We start from the raw sequence: 19,263 nt of genomic DNA, 5'->3' as shown, positions 1-19,263 counted from the left end.
AGCTGATAAGCACCTACCGTTAGAAAACTGTGTTTAGAGGACGGGAAGATGGGCCCACAAAGTCAGTCACCTCGACAATAACTCCCGACGAATATGTACCACCTTCACCATCAGCAACGCCTCATCCCTGCCTTCCCTTCTCAGATCTTGTGAGACCATATTCTCTCAGCACTAACTAGATGAGACAACAGGAAGATCACGTCCTCTGGTACACAATTACCAGTTAGTTCGCTAGTTACATTTGACTTTCATAGTGTTTTTTGTTTTGTTTTGTTTTGTTTTTCGAGACAGGGTTTCTCTGTGTAGCCCTGGCTGCCCTGGAACTCACTCTGTAGACCAGGCTGGCCTCGAACTCAGAAATCTGCTTGCCCCTGCCTCCCAAGTGCTGGGATTAAACGTGTGCGCCACCTCTGCCACGCCATAGTGTTTTTCTTGTAGAAGTGGTTGAGAGGCTGCTGGGGCCTTTGTCCAATCCTCTACATGTAGAACCCTGAAACCCAAAGGAGTTGAGGGACTGGCTCAGGGTCTTAGAGCAGCGGCCCTAGGTGAAAAGGAGCCAACAGCTCCGTGTCATTCTCTCAGCCTCCTACCACAAGGTCAGAAATGGGAGGCGTTCCAATCACCTCCTTTGTCTGTTAGAAACAAATAGAGGACATACTTTTTTTTTCAACCTAAAAACAATAAAAATATGATATCATATCTGGCTGAAAGGACTTGTGTGCGTGCTCACGCATGTGCTACGTGTACATGAGGGTACACGTGGAGAGCAGGGGAAAGGACATTAGGCATCCTGTTCAATCACTCTGCCTTATTTCTCTGAGGTTCTCTCTCTCTCTCTTTCTTTGAGACAGGGTTTCTCTGTATAGCTTTGGCTGTCCTGGAACTCACTCTGTAGACCAGGCTGGTCTCGAACTCCGAAATCCACCTGCCTCTGCCTCCCAAGTGCTGGGATTAAAGGCATGTGCCACCACTGCTCGGCTGAGTGGAATCTTCTTATTGAGCCTGGGGCGAGCAAGGCGGGCAGTCAGCAACTCTGACCCTACCCCGGCACACGCACGCAGAGCCCTGGGGTTACAGGCAAAAACAGTCACACCTGGCTTTTTACTTGGGTGCTGGAGGTTTGAATTTGGTTCCTAATGCTTGCTCAGCAAGTGCTGAGTCATCTCCCCTCCCCCACAAGGTACTCGTGAGCAAAGGAAAATAGACGCGAGGAAGCAGTGATTCTGGAAAAGAATAAAGGAGACAGACCAAGAAAGAGAGCCAGTCAGGCTCTTAGCCCTCCTCTGTGGCAGAGGCCTGAGCTCACCTCGTTCAGTCTTTCCAATGGAAAATGTTATTTGCACTCTTTCCATTTAGACAGGAAAACAAAGCTCTTGGAGCTTGCTATGGTCTCTCAGCTAAGTAAGTTTCCAGGACTTCTAACCAAGCAGTTCTTAAGCATCCTATTATAGTCTCAGAGGTAATCAGAGGAAAAAAAAAACAAAAAACAAAACAGACTATTTTGAAAAAGGAATGGAGCTGGGCATAGTGGCTCACTCCTGTAATACCAGCACTTGTCAGGTAGAAACAGGAAGAACAGGAGTTCAAGGCCATCCTCAGTCACATAGCAAGTTTGAGACCAGCCTGGGCTGTATGAAACCATCAAGAAAGGGGTGGGGTGATGGTGGTGGTGTTAGTTGTTGGTGAAGAAAGCCAGTCATGTAGTCGGCCATGGTGGCAGGCATGGTGGGATGTGCCTGTAGTCCTAGCACTCTGTTAGGAGGAGAGGGTTCAAGGTCACCATGAGCTGAGAGGCAGATGAAAATAGAGATGGAAAAGAAAGCCAAATCAGAAAGCATGAAAAAAGTATTTTCCAGGTGGTGCACACCTGACACCTAACCCACTAGGGAGCAGACACCTTCCCCAGCCACTACCACACACAACGTCCAGGACCCTTCTTCTTACCCGCCCAGCGACAGCTAAGCTTCCCCACGGCCCCAGTCTTCATTCTCTGCAATCCGTGCCTTCTGTTCTAGTGTTCCTCCTACAGTCCAGTTGGCCAAAGCCTTCTGCTCATTTAGATACCTGCCAACATGCTGGAAGAAGTGTATCTCAACAACAACCCTCTCTTTAAGTCACCTCTGAGGCGAGAACACTGAATCTGTGCTCCGGCTTCCAATTTGACTACAAGAACTCTAATAAAGATCTATGCCCAAACACAGATAAAAACTAGATGACGACATTTAATTAAGCCCACACCTGGGCATATATTACAACTCAGCAGTTCTGGAGCCCACCACAACCCCATTTGAAATATAAATACTGTGTTTCCCTGTCAACCAACTTAAGCTCATAGCTTTTTGTCCTATCACACTAGTAAATTCCTTGCAAGGAACACAGGATTAACAAACCAGCTGGTCCTCAACAACGGAGGAAGGGAAAACAACAAAAGCCACACATGCAGAGAAAATTAAACTGTAATTCTTCACGGATGAACGGGATGAGTACACAGACAATATAAACATACAAAGAACAAAATGTGATGAGCTAACTGGGCCTGGTCATTTTGTTACAAGCTCAATACACAAAAAGAACTGTTTCTACATCCAGCAGCCAAAGCAATATGAAATAAGAAAATTTACTTAGGGGGCTAGAGAGAGACAACTCTGCTTTTAAGGGCACGTGTTTCTCTTGCAGAGGACCTGGGTTTCATTCCCAGCACCCACATGGTGGTTCACAGCCCTCTGTAACTCCAGTTTCTGGGCATCTAATACCCTCTTCTTCCATTTGAGGGCACCAAGCACACATGGTATACATTCAAGTAAAACATACATAAAAAGGAATAAATTTAATAAAAATTAAACAATATACATTTAGGAGCAGTGAAAAAGGCTCACTGGGCAAAGCTGCCAGTCAACTAGCCTGAAACTCTCAATTTGATTCCTGAAAGCCATACTGTAGGAGAGACCTGACTCCCAAAATTGTCACATGCATGTTACAGCACATGTGCATCCCCACAATTAAAATGCAATGAAAATTTCAATGGCAACAGAAATATCAATTACTTAAATACAATCTAATGAAAGATTCCCATGAACCACTAGCAAAAATGAAAGGATATATCATGGACGGAAAAACTTAATATTATTAAGACATCAATTCTCAAATTTATCAATGCATTCAATGTAACCCTAGGCTAAACTTTAGCTCTGTACAGAGATTAGAATGAATATATAACAATTACATTTATTCACAGAGATGAAACTCAGAAATATGCTAAACAAAATAACCCTGGCACAAAGGCAGACACGCTGTATCAATCTACATACCAAGAATTTTAGAAGACAAAGCTAACCTGTGGAGCTTACTGTCAGAAAGGAGACACAAGTCATATCGCTAATTAGCAAAGCGTTGGGAGGAGGCTTGTTTCTCAGTTATATTACAGGAAAGGTCAGAAATATGTCTCCATTTTAGGAATGAGCAGATTAGAAACTTGCCTCGGGCATTACACTTGCGCTCGCACTCTGACAACTTCATATGTACAACGCATCCTGAGCATACCCTACCTTAAACTCCCCTGCTCCCTCCCCTCCCACCATGTGCCTCTCACAGTCTCATGTTTTTCTTTCTATTGACCCATGAAATCCTGCTAGTGCGTCCTGTGTGAGGGTCTGTACCCTACCAGTAGCTACACCTCCAAGGGATATCCCTGCCCCCTTCCACTGCAGCCATCATTGCCGAAGATCCTTGGGTAGCAGTGAGGCCTCATGAGCCCTACCTTACCCAAGCTGGAACTACTGCCTGGCTTGATCTTGTGAGGGTATTAGGCAGATAGCCAAAGCTATTTGTTCCAGAGTTCAATGGCTATCCAGAACACAACTAACATCACCTCTACACACTTTGTATTGGCTGCAGCAGCACCGGTGGATGACAGACAGTGGACCACACCTCACACTGGAAGATGAGCTAAGGAGACAGGTTCTGTCACTTGAATGAAGATACTTGGAAAAGGAGGCACCTAAGATTCCCAAACCCAGTAAGAGGCATTTCCAGATGGGTAGAGTGGCTGATACTCATTCTGTCTGTCAACTGTCTTAAAAAAATAAAAGCCTGGGGCATTACCAATTACAGTTAGGAAGCACAGAAGCCCAAGGGCAGAACTGGAGGATGTACAGGAGTGTACCATTTCCATATCTACTATAGCTAACCTCTGTAAGCACAAGCCCTCAAATTTAATATAGTGAAGTCAATTACTGGAGGAGCTATGCTGAACTTTTAAAAATTGATTTTGTTGATTTCTTATGTATGTGTGATATCTATGTGCTCGAGCGTGTGTGCATGCATGCGTGCGTGTGTACAGACTCACCAACAGGGAAGCTAGAGGTGAACACTGGGGTTCCTGCTCTGTTCCTCTTCACCTGACTCCTTTGAGACAGACTCTCTCACTGTCTGGAGCTAGACTAGCGGCCAACAAGCCCAGCTGTTCTCTTATCTCCACAACACTGGGGTTCCAGGCACGAGTGGCCACACCTGGCTTTTTATGGGACCTCAGGTCCTCGTGGTCCCACAGCGAGCTGGGCAATGTCCCCAGTCTCATGCTGAAATCTGTCATGAGTTTCCCAAAAGCCTTCTCCTCAAGCATGCACAAGCTCTTTCTGATGGGGTCACAGCATCTAATGCTCTTCTTCTAAGTTCACCACAGTAACGGGAGTGCGAGTGATCGGATCAACAGAAATGTCCGAACCTGAGATGAGCATTTCGCAGGCTGTTTTCAGTCTACACACTCTTTTTAAATACACCCTTAACCAGGTCAGCAACTTAAATCACTCTGCTGTGGCATACACCTACAGTCCTAGCACTTGGGAGGCTGAGTCAAGGGAACTTGAAACCAGCCTCGGATACATAACAAGACTGTGTCTTTTAAAAATTGGGTGTTATAGGGGAAAATATGGGTGGGTGGAGATACACCAGACCCTGCCTCATAAAAAAAAAAAAAAATCAGGAAGACAGTTCCAGGTTAAACAGTCAAATGAGGCGCGCACAAATGCAATTGATGGGTGGTGGTTAATCTGTGAATCCTAAATCAGAAGCAGTATCAATATTAACTATAAAAAAAATCCTTATGGACAACTGGAGAGTTAGGATATTACTTTCCTTGGATTATAGGGAAGAATTTCCCTAATTTTTGGAAATTACTAAAGTATTTGGAGGGAAAATGTCAGTTTTTACAAACTTTCTAAACAATTCAGTGTGTGTGTACGTGTATGTGTGTGTGTGAAAGAGAGAGACAGAGAGAGAGGTAGAAAGAGGGCAGAGTGAGCACATGCAATTAAACAAAAGTAAAACTGTAGCAATCTGCTTTTAAAAATAAATCAAGAGAATAAGTATCTTTTTTTTTCCCCAAAGAAAGGGATAGAGGCAGTCTTTTATCTGTGGTTAACTAACAGGCCAAGAGTTAAGAACTTTAAACCTAGAGACAGGGAGATGCTCATTAGGTAAAAATGCTGTACCACTGGGAGGACCTGAGCTGAGATCCCCAGCACCCATGTAAAAAGCCAGGCGTGGCAGTACGCACCTGCAATCCCAGCTCTAGCCAACTGGTGAGGTCCAGCTTCTTCAGTGAGAGAGCCTGTCTCAAGAAAAATAAATAAATAAGGTGCCAAGCAACCGAGGGAGATAGCCCGTGCTGAAGTCTGTTTTTCCATCGATGTATGTGTGGACATACACACCTGCACACACAACACATATCCACAACCACATCCACATAGGGAGGAAACAAAAAAACCTTGAAGCCCATTCATTTACACATGAAGAAAACCAACCTTGGTATGTCACCAAATTAGAAGCATAGTGTAACCTTAGGAATCTAAAATCACATAAGAACAAATGTTGATCATATTCTAATTCTTAAGACTGTGATTCTCAATTATTTTGTTGGCTCCAACCCACTTAGAAAAAAAGTAAGGAAGATATCCTAGAAAGGACAAGATGAAAATCGCCACTGTCACCACTACTCTCTGCTGCCCTGGTGCAAAGTATAGAATGACTGAAATAAAATCTATCGGTGATTTCATACACATATGGAACCATGTAGAGCAGGAACTAAAGCATATGTCCGACTCAGAAGCACAAGCATTCACAAGAATCTCCTTTCCTTGTGAGACATATATACAACAGACTCCTAGCACCGCCAGACCAGCTGGACAGCTCAGTAGATTTCAGGCCCACAGTCCAAGAGAGCACAGACAGCCACTGCCAGCCTGTGATAATTAAAAAAGACTTTTAAAACTCAGAATCTCTTCCTTGACATTCTCCTCAGCTCTTTCCAAATAGCTGGCTTGGCCCGCCCCTTCTGCTCATAAAGGTTGAACAAGGCTAGGACCAGAAGAGCAAGGAGCCCTCAAGGAGCTTGAGACAAGAGGCCTAAGCATTACTAAGGACCCTGGTTAGCCTAGCCTAATGGACCGGGCTAGGGGATCAGAAAAAGATGTGAAGCCGAGATCTGAGCTGTATTTAACAACTCCAGCATATGGAAGGCTGAGGCAAGAAAGTGAAGTGCAGAGTGGGGACTGCCTGGGCTACATAGAGAGTTCCAAGCAAGGCAGTTCCACAAAGTGAGATTTTTATCTCAGACACCCTCACATCAAAAAATCAGGTGTGACACCTTAGGGCGTATTTACATCTTAGGATGGCGGTGGGTTCCTGGTATGGCAGCAAGGTTCTACATAACTAACGGGAGACAGGACAATCACCTGGTCCAATCAGCACTGAGGTGGCCATATGTCACACAAGGGCTGTGATTTTAAGCAGGATCACTCTGCAGTCAGAAACTACAAGGACAGATGTATTTATCCCAAATGAAGCCTCACACAGATAAAGCACAGATTCCGCTCTGGGACAGAATTTGCTCTCTGTGTGCACTGGGAAAGGCTGCTTCAGGATTGGGTGCATTGTTCAGGAATTTAGATTGGTGATCAACCATGGTGGTGTGAGGGAGTTTTAGTACTCATTATTACCGCATATTTATATACTCTGTATGTTTCCCTCCCTCTTCATCTTTGAAGCTCCCCTCTTCGCTCTCCTTCCCAAACAAGTCTCACTATGTAGTCTCAGTTGGCCTATTGTAACTACATAGCCAAGGCTGGCCTCAGATTTTCTATGATCTATGATCCTGCTGCATCTGCTTCCTCAATACTAAGATGACAGATGTCTGACACCATAGCTAGATGGGTTATTTGTCCTGTATGTCATTTCAGCAAGTACTACAGAATTCACTGTCACCTCCTGCTATGGTTCAGGATCTCATGATAGAGGATAAATTCATCAATGAATAACTGCAGAAGACCCTGTGATATGGACACTCCGTACAATAAATAACATAATAGTCAAATCAAGAACCAATAAAGCTAGTTCCTGGAACATTTGATTGACTTTGAGAGTCAGATTTCTCTGCTGCAGAGAAAACAGAAGCAGCTTCAGGAATTAGTGTATGGATAGAAAACAAATATGATGTTAAGGGGTGGTTGGTGGTACACATCTTTATCCCAGCACTGAGGATGGGTTGTGGGGAGAGGCAGGCAGACCTGAGTTCAAGGCCAGCCTGGGCTATAGAGTGAGTTCCTGGACAGCCAAGACTATACAGAGAAACCCTATCTCGGAACAAAACAACAGTGGAAGTCCAAAAATGTCAGGATTCAGACTTAGAAACCAGGTAATAAAAACTGGCTAAAGAAAGGCTTTGAATGTAAAAGCATGGAGTACAGAAAAGGCAACAAACAGAGCCTAGGCTACATAGGTACAGGAACAGGACTCACCTAAGACTGAGGAGGTCACACAGAGGGAAGTGACCAGAGCCACTAGAGCCAGATCTGCTCCAGGAGGAACCGAGTGATTCCTGGGAGTGTGGGAGCAGGGCAGAGAAGTTACTCTGATCATAAGTGGGATGGCAGAAACACACCAAGTGTCTGGACAGTGAGAGACTGCTTTAGCATTCTGAAAATGGACACCTGATGTCTCCTGATGCACGAGTTAGAACTTTGAAGAAGAAAAAATGAGCTGATAAAAGAACTGAGCCAGACCTATTGAGTCAGCAGAACAGTCCGAGATAGTCCCATGAAGCTGCCTGGGGTAGGGGCTCTTTTCCAAGACACAGAATTGACGCCTGATAGACCTTCCTCTACCTGGCTTAACAGTCAACCAATACCACAGGTAGTTAAGAGCAAGACACTATGCTGCGTATGGGAGGGAAAAGGTCTGGATTAGGGACTAAGCTATAGCTCAGTGATACAGGACTTAGCATGGGTGAGATTCAGGTTCAGTAGGTGCAGCAGCCACAGTAGAAAACCTGGCCAGTCTTGTCCGTGGCCATCTACTAGAAGTTGCTATGGATCAGGGAACACTGGCTTTGTCTCTCTTTGACTCTTTCAGTACCAACAATGACAGATTTTCAAAGAAAGCCCATCGTATTAATCAGTGTTTCCTCTCTTCCTCAAAGTTGGTCTTGGAAGTGAGAGGAGCCCATCTTGGGCACAGGCACTAAATCAAGCACCTCTTGACTCATAGACCATTGCGGTCAACACCGAATGGCTGCCTTTGGTTCTTGGTATCAAACTTCATCATTTATAACTCCAAGAAGAAAACATGTTTTCAAATAAGGAAGGAAATGAATGACAAGGGCTACAATTGCCCAAGCCAGTGATAGCTGGACCCAAATGAACTAGTTTTGGATTCTGTCCTCTATCAGCACGGTTCAGCATCTCTCAAGACAGAATGGACCTGTGAGGTTCCTTTTCGTTCAAGGATGTGTTTACACCAACATGCAGAACTAGTGCTCTAGTGGTCTAAAATCGTGAACTCAGGGACCTCAGATCCGAAAGTCACACTTGAAGGGAAGAAAGGGAGCAGGACAGAGACTTGGATTGAGGTAGGGATCACATGTAGGGCAGATACCAGTCTGCGCAGGCTGGAGAGATGGCTCAGTGGTTAAGAGCGCTTGCTGTTCTTCCAGAGAATCTAACTGTGGTTCCCAGCACCCAAGTTAGGGAGCTCACAACCTCCTGGTCCGTTCAGACCCCAGGGATCCCATGGCTTTTATTGGTCTCAATACACACACATACTCCCAAAAACTAAATAATAAACATCTTTAAGAAAAATGTAGCGGAGAGTATTAACCTACCAGAATGTATAGGCCCAAACCCCAAAGCACTTTAAAAGGAAAGGAAGCACGTCTTGTCCTAAAGCATCTGGACCTAGTGCACAGCACGGCACCCAGTCACAGCATTTGTGGAGCATCAGAGTGACCCGAGCTTCATCATCCAAGGAGGATCTGAGCGGCCTGCAGACTATTACTTTCCCTCAGCAACTATGCCAGAAATTTCATCTTCAATCTTTACCAGTATACAACAGAAAAAGAGGCCTCAAGAGCATCCTGTTTTCCAGGCTCTGGTGTGGCTGAGTCAGAGACAACAGTGTGGCCGCACCGACCTCAGCAAGCCTGGCTGTGAGGCTGTTTTCAGTGCCCCCACAGCATCAAGGCATGGCGTAGCATGTTGGGGAGGGGGGGGGCGCTCAAACGGAACCTTTAGCTTGAACCTTAAGCTTTACCATCTCAATAATTTTCTCTCAATTTATATAGTTCTCATCTAAACTGAGATGAAGTGAAATGTGAGAAATATTAAAATTTGGCTATATGGAGAGACCCTGTTTCCATAAAACGACAACAAACAAGAATGCTCAAAGTATTTGAAGTGTATTAACTAAGGCCTGTATAAACTCTTAAGTCTTCAAGGCTGTATTTAAATTCACCTTTAGGAAAGTGGTCTCTCCCCAGAAGCATTCTTTCGTGTCAGCTGGCACTTTCCCCCACAGGCAGGGCACCTAGGCACCCATGCTGGACCTGCTTCACCAGCACACACAGATTTCCTGAGAGGGAATCAGCTGCTCAGTCTAAACCAAGGAACACCTCACTACATGAGTCCAAAGAGGAAACCGAAAATAAGAAACAGACCTCATTCCTTTTGTCCTAAGGTCACCATCACTGGAACATAGATTTTGGGAGTGCCTAGTTACTTCCTCTGTAAGGAGGCCGCACTGGAAGGAGGGGTGGGAGAGAACGGAACAGGGATTCTTGCTTGTGTGACAAGTGCCTGACCATGTAGAGGATGGTCTGCAGTCTGTGGCTGCAGAACAAATCAAGAAACATGACAGTACTTTGCTGTGGAGACACTAAGACTAGAGGAAGTTCCAGCTTGAACAGGAATGAAAATGGAAAGCAGGGACTGAGATTATATTCATAAAAATAAAGGACAAGTTAACCCCCCCACACACACCCCTGCAATGTAACACAGGGCCATTATCGCCACTCAACTGCCTTCCATTAAGATTCAGATTAGGAAAGTTGGGCAGGCTCCAGAATCTGGTCTTCAACACAGGGGACTTTGTACCAGACACCCATCCCCTCTTTGTTATAGACATATGTTATATATAGTATATAAATATACTACATATAGTATACAAATGTATGTACTTATACATTTATATATTATATATATATAATATATAAATCTCTCTCTCTCTTTCTCTGTGTGTGTGTGTGCGTGGGCATGTATCCTTGGCCTTGGGAATTGCTCTTCAGACCATCAGGATGTATTTCCAGGGCTGCAGTGGAATTGCTGATGTCCACAGCAGCCTCCTCAGCCTGCAGGGAGTCACCTTCTAAAAGGTTTCAACTCTGTCAATCTACCAACAATCTGCCCAGGTCTATTCTCTTAGGAGAAAGGAGACAACCCGCAGAGCCAACTGCCAGGGAAGCTCCCGGGGTAAAGAGCCCTATAACAAAGCATAAAGAACTTTATGTTGGTTGTGAGGACAAAAAGGCAAAAGCTTAGATGAGCATTTGAGAATCCCGAGGAAACCACACTGATCATTACCAGTTCCGTTTTGTCCTTAACTATGCACTCTACAACACTAAGCTTGCTCTTTGGGGGTGTCCTGGGAGCTGGCTGTTAGCCAACATGCTGGAGGATATTTAAGGGTGCATAGTACTGAGCTGGGCATTCCTAAAGCCCCAAGTACTTCCTGCATGAGGAGGTTCCTCTGGCTTTGGAGTTGTTCCAAGGTGGAGTTCTTTCTGGTACCTCATGGGTATTCATCTGGGGAGGCCATTCCTCTTCTTGGTATTTGGGAAACAGGGAAGCCAGTGAGAGGGGTAGCCTGTAACCAGGTGCTCAAGTTTGGGAAACAACATTTGAAAGTAATACTTTCTGAGCATAGACAAGAATGAAACTGAGAGACCAAGGGGTAGAAAGTACATTTTTATTGGCTCCTGGGAAAGACTTAGCAAGATATATCTGTTTGTGGCTTGCCTACCCTCCACACCTGGAATAAAGAACTGAGTCTGGAAGAGCTGGTGGCCATTTTGGGGTGTAGTGGAGGTGGAGCTGACTAGACAGCTAAAGTAACAGCACCAGAGGAAATAAAAAGATGATCCTTAAATCAAGTCTTTCTGGAGATGCTAGCCCGCCCTTGACTCTACCACCACTGCCTTTAGAGAGCTACACTAGAAAATGGCAGGCAAAGCAGGGAGGGAGGACTCAGGGCCTCCAGGATCCACTGTACATGGTAACCAGTCCTCTCAGGCCAGGTTGTCAGCCTGGCAGGGAGAGAGTTAAAAGACAGCCCTTAAAAGAAAACTCATACCCCATTAAGCTCAGGCTTGGAGAGCAGGGAGCAGTTAGGAAGCCAAAGGAAACTAATTCTGGAGGCTCTCCAAGCTGCCAATCACACGCAGATTTCTAACAGTCAGAGCATTGTTGGAGTTGGTTGTTTTTCCACAGGCTGCACAATGGGGTCTGGTTATTCATTGAAAAAGTCTGCCAGTGGGCCCCGCCCTCCATTCACAACCAATTTGGAATGCTCCATTCAGGCAAGAGGGGGAGTCAGTCTGCAACCCAGCTAACTGGGACAGACCTACTACTGGTGCCCAGGGCTCAGCTGTGGCCACGGAGAAGCTTGCTCTCCCAGTATGCTATATTTATGTAAGAAATTCAGACGCAGTAGGGGGCGCTGGCTGGGTCTGCAACCTCCCTGGGATCCAAATGGCCAAGATTATTGCTGCACTGTGCAAGGTTGAGAGAAGAGGTGCAGGGACCTGATCTCAGGGGAAAGAGTAAAGAAAAAAGAAGCAGGACCATTGAGCTGCTGGTTAGAATCCATGTAGGCTTCCAGGGGAGAATTCCTAGTTCTACTGCCCTGGTAAACTGGTTTAGATTAAGGGGCAGTTCTATCTCTCTGAGAGCTGAGCCTGACCAGACTTCTTTTCCCCCATTTATCCCTGGTAGCCAACATGGAAAGCCCATTGCCTTCCTCCCCAGGCAGAGGGTCTTAGGAAACACTACGAATTTCAACAATTTCTTGGCTTCTGAGTGGCCCTGAAGCAGTTAGCATACCCTCCTGGATGTCCAGGCAGCAAAAGGGAAGAATGCAGCTCTAGCCTGGGAGGATAAAATCTCTCCAGATGTCACAGGGTACAGGGCTAAAAACTGGTTTGGTGTCTTTGGCTTTTTTTTTTCTCCCCTAAACACTCAGTAATTACCCCAACGGTGAGTGGATGGAACCTGTCTGACAACCAAATTTGATTTCAAGGCAAAGTATATTTCTTCAGGAAATTTGAATAAGATAATATTGAGCTTGTAGACTGTTTTCTTCAAAGCATATGTATGTTTAAACATCTTATGTTTACTGCTTTTCACTGCCTGTCCCAACTTCTCCTGAGATCTTCCTGGGTATCAAATTTACAAACCACGCCTGGCTTGTCTGAGAGGAGTCTTAAAACTCCTGGTCTAGATCTTAGCCTATCTAGAGATCCTCTCCCCTGTGCAGCAATCAATCCTCTAACAGCTTCTCTTTTTATGGGAAGGGGTTGGGGGGGGAGCTTTTCTCCAGGTAAAGCCTGACCACCAGTCCACTCTCACCTTATGTGCCTGAGACTTATTATGACATGCCCACACCAAAGGCCCTAGTGTCTGCCATTCTTTCGAAAAAAGCCTGGAGAGGGGACAATATAGGAACTGACGACCAAAGCCTCTGTTAAATGAGCTTGATGAGGTTCACAAAATGAATTTTTTAAAAAGCAACCTAATCCGGTAATGGCATCAGCAAGCCTGGCATCCATCCAAGAGCTGGGAGCCGCAACATGACGAGACTCTGAGCTCCCTGGATTCCAAATGGAGAAGCAGTGAGTGCCAGGGCACAGATGGGGCCCAAGCTGCTCAAGGGCAGCGTATGCCCAAGAGGGGGATGTCAGCCTGAGGCTGCTTCTTCACTACCATTAACAAACACTCAAGAAATGCATGAGAAACAGTCTCGCACACACCCAAACCTACCTCACTCGGAGGGATACTCTTTACTGGAGCTGGTAACACAATAAGGCCAGTATGAGCAGCAGCAGATAGCACAAGGTCTCTGCTTTATAGTCCTGCCTCTCCATCTTGTAAAACGGAAGGATGCTGGAGAACACGGGCTAAATGGCGATTTCTTGATGGATGCCAGGATTTTGTTACTCCTGGCACCTACAGGGCTGATCTGCCTGTCAGGCAGATTAATTTCCCCCTCTCAGAGCTTTTTCACCAAATACAAAGGACCGCAAAGGCTTCCGGGCTCTACTGGACAAGAGTAAGAGAAAAACCATTGTTTTAAATACCATATGGCCCTCGTTTACATTAGTGGTCTTAGGTCACTAACAATTTTCCTGATGCTAGAGGCTATGAAACTAGGAATGACCACTAATCATTTAGGGCCCTGTTGGCAGCAAAGTCTAGCTGGCAGAGCCTCTACGAAGCCTGGGGGTCAGTCATCTCTCCTCCATGCTTTACGTTTTCTCTTACACTTCTCCATCAGCTTCCTCTCCCCCCTCCATCCCCCCACCCAGCTTCAGTACCACTGCCTCCTGAAAAACACAACAACAGTCTTCACTTTGCCAAGGGGCCTCTTCCTAGAGCACCCACAGTTTCCTTTCTTACCTTCTAACAACACATACAGGATTCCTTTTAGCTCCAAATGGCCTCACTCCACACAATAAGAGCTGTCCCCACAGGCCATGGCTAGACCACTGTGGTAAGGGCTCCAGTATCACTTCCCTATCTCCTGTTGAGGCCCCAGGGCTAGCGTAAGCATTAACCCAGCCATCCACAGCATTGTACTTATGAGAAGCTGATTTTTAACCGTTAGTTAGTTGGTCCTTGGGAAATTACTTGTATTTCATAAGTCATAGCCCTCCCCCTTCTTTTAATTCAAGGGGAAAATGGGGTCACCTGAATTTTAATACAAAGTTTGTGAATTTGGTACAAAGCTATGACTCTACAACGAGATTGGACACTCCCTCTCCTTAGCAGTAAGTATTTCAGTTACTCAAGATGCTGGTCATTATTACAATGCCATCATTGAAATAAATGAGATGTTAAAAACAACAACAACAACAACCAGACTCGAAGCCTGCATTGGAAGAAAACTCATTAGTACCCAGGCAGCTGGCTCATCTCCACAGCAGAGTACCAAAGTACTCGGGTGTCAATCCTACCTGCGGCTTTGACCGAATTCTGTGAAAATATGTAGGAAATGGGTGGGGAGATCTACAGAGACGCCAGAGCTCATGGGGTGGTGTAACATGTGGTCTGTGTCATGCTGTTTTAGACACACACACACAAACACACACAGACATAGGATTCCCAGTTTCACACCTTTCTATATACTAAGGCACCTTTAAGGAACTATGTCAGTTTTAACAATGTTTCTGTTCTGTATCTCTTCCAAGCCCTAAATGGAAACCTCTATTTGCTTCTCTGCGCAATAGCCTTCTCTGAAGTGTGGGCAGGAGGGCCAGCGGCCTCCCCAGAACATACTTTCCTGAAGCCCACCTCCTAGACCTTAAACTAAACAGTGCTACAGCTTTCCTTGAGGACTGGATTATTAAAAACTTTTCTGTCTGTCTCACCAAATTCTTCCATTTTCACCCAACTACATGTCGGTATTTTCAAACCATCTCTTCAAGGGATTTCCAGTTCAATCTTATATCTTCAAGTCACATCTTAGAAACAATGGATTATTATTGGGGGTTGGGAGCACTGACAGAGCTCCCAGGCGCCAGAGCAGCAGTTCTCAACCTGTGGGTCACAACTCCTTTGGGGGGCGTGGTCAAATACCACATAGCCTGCATATCAGATATTACATCACAATTCAAGACAGTAGTAAAATTACAGTTATGAAGTAGTAGCAAAATGATTTTATGGCATGTGGAGGTTGGGTCACCATATCACGAGGAAGGGACTGTGACAGAGGATGCGCTTTCTGTCCTCTTGATTTTAATTTCTAAATTTTCCAACAAGGAGCCAGCAAGACGGCCCAGAGGATAAAAGTGCTTGTCACCAAGCCTGCTGACCCACACACAGGATGGAAAGAGAGACCCAACCGAACAAATTATCCTCTAACCACCGTAAGAAAGTCTGCCACATGGACACGCTACACGAGCAAACATCCAGCAAACAAATAAATAAAATATAAGGATGCCTTTCTAGGTAAGGCATCCTGTACCGTGTGTACCCATGAGACAGAGGTAAATTCGGCATAGCTAGGGGTAGGCTGGCCGTTTCTGTAAACTTACAATGGATCTATTTCTTTAAATCATATTTATAGGTAAATGTTTATAGGCATATTACCCAAACCTAGAAGCGTTAATATAATCTCTTGGAAATTTAGCCTATACTGGTCTCCCCATCCCCCAGCATGGCTTTTCTAGAAGACACCTGGGAGAGCTGTCCTCCACACAAGAACATGGAACATGCTCATAGGGAAGCGAGGTATGTAGTCTGACATCTGTGGGCTCGACCAGCTCCTCCAGGGTTCCTGTATCAGTCTGAACCTCAATTATAATTAAACACAGCAGCCTGAATGAAGGGCTCCTGGGGGACAGAAGGTCCTGCCTCAAATCTTGAGCCTATGTGATCCCACCCTCCCCAAGCTCGGGACCTCCAGGAGAGTCAGGGAGGGAATTACTAAGAGGCTTTTTAAGGCTACTCAAGTGTCCATTTTATCTTTAAAATACAGACAAGCTTGACCTTAAGCAGTTAATGACAAAAAAAAAAAAAAGCAAGCAAATAAAACAACAAAAACAAACCAACCCATCATATCTGGTACACAAGGGGATCTCCCAAAGCACCTGCATTTAAGCTACGGTATTTTAATTAAAGAACCTAGCACATTCTATCTGCTGAGCAGGGATTTTTTTCTAGAGCACCAAGACACATTATTGATCCCTTTGCTCCCGCCTCCTCCCACAGATAAGAATCTCTGCAGACAGAACCTCAGCTAGGCTCCTTGACATCCCTCTCCTTGAAGAACAGGCAAAGTGGGCAATCAATCTAAGCCCAGCTGTCTCACCTCCTCTTTTAACCCTTGTGGGCCACAGAGAAACAAACAGTGTAATAAAAGCATTTCAAAGAAGCTCTGTCATGAAAGCCACCTCCCCAGCAGGCTGCAGCTTACCCCAGGCTCTGGATAAGAACTCAAAGGGCAGAGCCAAGCTGCTAAGACAGAAACAAGTTTGAGTTTAGATTTGGTCATCATCCAAACCCCCCACCTTCACCCCCACCTCGGCCACACGGGTTTTCGATATTTAGCCTTTCAATGGCAAGCCAATCACTTGAAAGTAATCAAAAGACAATAATATGCATTTCCTTTTGTACAGACAATCTCCAGAACAAGCTAAAGAAGCCATTCATCTATGGTTACAGCCTATTCCGTTTTGGTTTTTTTTTTTTCCCAAGTTTCACGGCCCTTGAACCCGAGGGCTATCATTACAGAATGCGTAGCTGGTATCTCTGTTCTTTTAGCTAATAGATTTAGAATACCCTGCTTTTAAACAGACCCAGATACTCCCTCTCTCCCGGTGACATTTTTCTACACACATGCACACATACACCCCAGAGATAAAACAAAGCTGAGAAGAATCTGTTAGTGCAAAAACTGAGAAATCAAATCCCAGCCTGGCTCAGGTGCTTGCTATTATAAACTATGACTAAGAGACATGAATTTCTCTATGATGCAACTCTCTAGAGAGGCAGCGTTCTCCAGACCGCTCTTAAACCTGCTCATTCGCCAGTGACTAATGCTCGCTAGAGCAGCCCTGTGCGGCTCCAATTTCATCATCCAGCTTTGTCCTTGGTAGCTGTGCCTGGACCATAAAGCTCCTGGATGTGCTGAGGAGAGCCCAGACAGAGCAGGGCAAGCTAAGTATGCCCTGCCAGCCATCTGTAGGACTCCTCGAGGCACCCATTACCTCTCTTAAGAAATGAGCACCCAAAGACGATTAAGAAGAAGGCTTTACTCAACAGTAAGGTCCCAAAAAACCAAATGAAAAATGAGAGTAAGTCAAGTCATTCTGTGCCCACCCATTATTAGCTTAGAAGAAACAGAACCAACATGTTAGGTGGAACCATGATCAACAGGAATTCTCCAGGAAGTTCCTCTCAAAGGGGAAAAAAAAAAGTCTGACTCATCACTGGCTTTGCCTTAATTTATAACTCTTCTTTTGTAGCACTAGTGGGCTGAGTGTGCTAGGCAGGTTCTATACCACTTAGCTATATCCTCAGCCCAAAGACTTAATTTAAAAAACAGGATGAAAAAGGATTTGAAGAAAAAGTTGATTTATAGACACTGAGGGATGGAGAGATGGCTCAGTAGTTGAGAGCACTTGCTGCTCTGGTTCCAGAGGACCTGAGTTCGGTTCCCAGCACCCACAAAAAGCCACTCATAATCACCTGTAACTCTAGTTCCTGGGGACTTGACATCCTCTTCTGGGCTCTGCAAGAACCTACACCCCACATAGTACTCTCGGTGTGTATTTGTGTGTGTGTGTGTGTCCAACCTAGACAAATCTAAAAGCAAGCAGATATTTGACACAGAATCTTAGCTAGTATCTCAACCTGAAATTCCGGAGTTCAAGCTGTTTAGGTAAAAAGATATTTTACTGAAATTATGTTGAGTAAGTTGTGCATTCAACAGAGCCAGGAATTATATCAATAAAAAAAACGAGACAAGTCTTCAGGACTAACCCTGAATTATTAAAATGTATGTATACCACTGCCCAAATCTTCTGGCTATTGCTGAAGAATGAACATATCGTAGATGGAAATAATCCAAGGCCAAACAATTTCAGAACAAATGTGCCACCAACACAAAGGTACTTACAGTTATCAGACTGAAAATCTGGGACAAATTGCTCATCATCAGGAACTTGAGCTGGAAAGAGAGTTCTGTTTTAGATCTTTGCATTTTACTAACAGGCACAGTAAAATGTTTTGCATGGAAAATACAACAGTCAAGAAACTTGCCTTCAGCTAACCAAGCCTCTTGAAGTTGGCTAAGATCCTGAAACAACTCTGTAAACAAAGAAGAAAAAAAGACTCAAAATGGGGCTATTTCTTGTGCTAAGGAGCATCTAGGAGTCTGCACATCAGTGATCTCTGTGATCAGAGGAAGCCACAGCGCACAGGGAAAGCTCCACTACCTTCAGAATCGTGAGCCAGATCTGTGTCCACAAACTTCCTCTTTCTGTCAATCACAGGTCGCCCTCGACAGTCCTCTGATCGAGATTTCTGAAAGAGGCCAAAAAAAAAAAAAATGAAGATTCATATGCAAGAAGGAAAGAGGTGCAGAGAGAGTTCACCCATTTCTCCAGTGAGGAGAAGACTCACACACCACAGAGGTCAAGGACAAAACAGGACAGAAGCCAACTCACCCCTGGGACCATAAAAGGGACTTGCTGATCACAAAACCCATCCATGGTGCTTCCAAAGTCTCTGATATCACTTTGAAAGGCTTCAGCATTGAGTAGTTTCTTGGGGGTGGGAGAGATCCTCCTGTAACATGGATTGGGGAGATTTTAAACTGTGGTGGGGGTAGGGTAGAGTAATTTTATACAATTCTTTCCTTCTTGCCTCTGTAGCCACCTCACTCCTCTGGGATCTCTAAACAATACATGTGTGCACACACACACACACACACACACACACACACACACACACACACACACACTCTTTAGTATTGCCTTTAGTATTGTCTACCACAAAAGCCAAAACCAACCAACCAAATCCCTCAACTTACTTGCACTGAAATATGACCCTCCAGGACATTTGTTGCAGGGTTTTTTTGTTTTGTTTTTTTAAGATAAGTTTTTAAGATTTGCCACTATGTGACAAGAACTAGAGAAGTTAGGTATTAAGTATTCAAAAT

General features: G+C 44.9%; 1 protein-coding gene across 2 annotated transcripts in view; it reads right to left on the bottom strand.

The window, feature by feature from the left end:
* The window catches only part of Etv5 (ETS variant 5), a 55,420-nt gene extending 36,530 nt beyond the window's left edge, over window positions 1–18,890 (bottom strand). The window contains exons 1-5 of one of the 2 annotated variants that reach the window (XM_028779682.1): window positions 18,770–18,890; window positions 18,539–18,626; window positions 18,363–18,410; window positions 18,220–18,270; window positions 5,555–5,608 (exon numbers count right to left, since the gene is read on the bottom strand). In XM_028779682.1, the coding sequence (XP_028635515.1) occupies window positions 5,555–5,608; window positions 18,220–18,270; window positions 18,363–18,410; window positions 18,539–18,626; window positions 18,770–18,814 (286 nt within the window). In that variant the 5' untranslated portion in view covers window positions 18,815–18,890. The remainder of the gene's footprint in view (window positions 1–5,554; window positions 5,609–18,219; window positions 18,271–18,362; window positions 18,411–18,538; window positions 18,627–18,769) is intronic. The other variant, XM_028779683.1, reaches the window with a different exon arrangement.
* Window positions 18,891–19,263: the final 373 nt, after the last annotated feature.

Source organism: Grammomys surdaster, unplaced genomic scaffold (assembly GCF_004785775.1).
Source record: "Grammomys surdaster isolate TR1022 unplaced genomic scaffold, NIH_TR_1.0 361, whole genome shotgun sequence".
Lineage (NCBI taxonomy): Eukaryota > Metazoa > Chordata > Mammalia > Rodentia > Muridae > Grammomys > Grammomys surdaster.
This window is presented reverse-complemented; position numbering and strand designations above follow the sequence as displayed.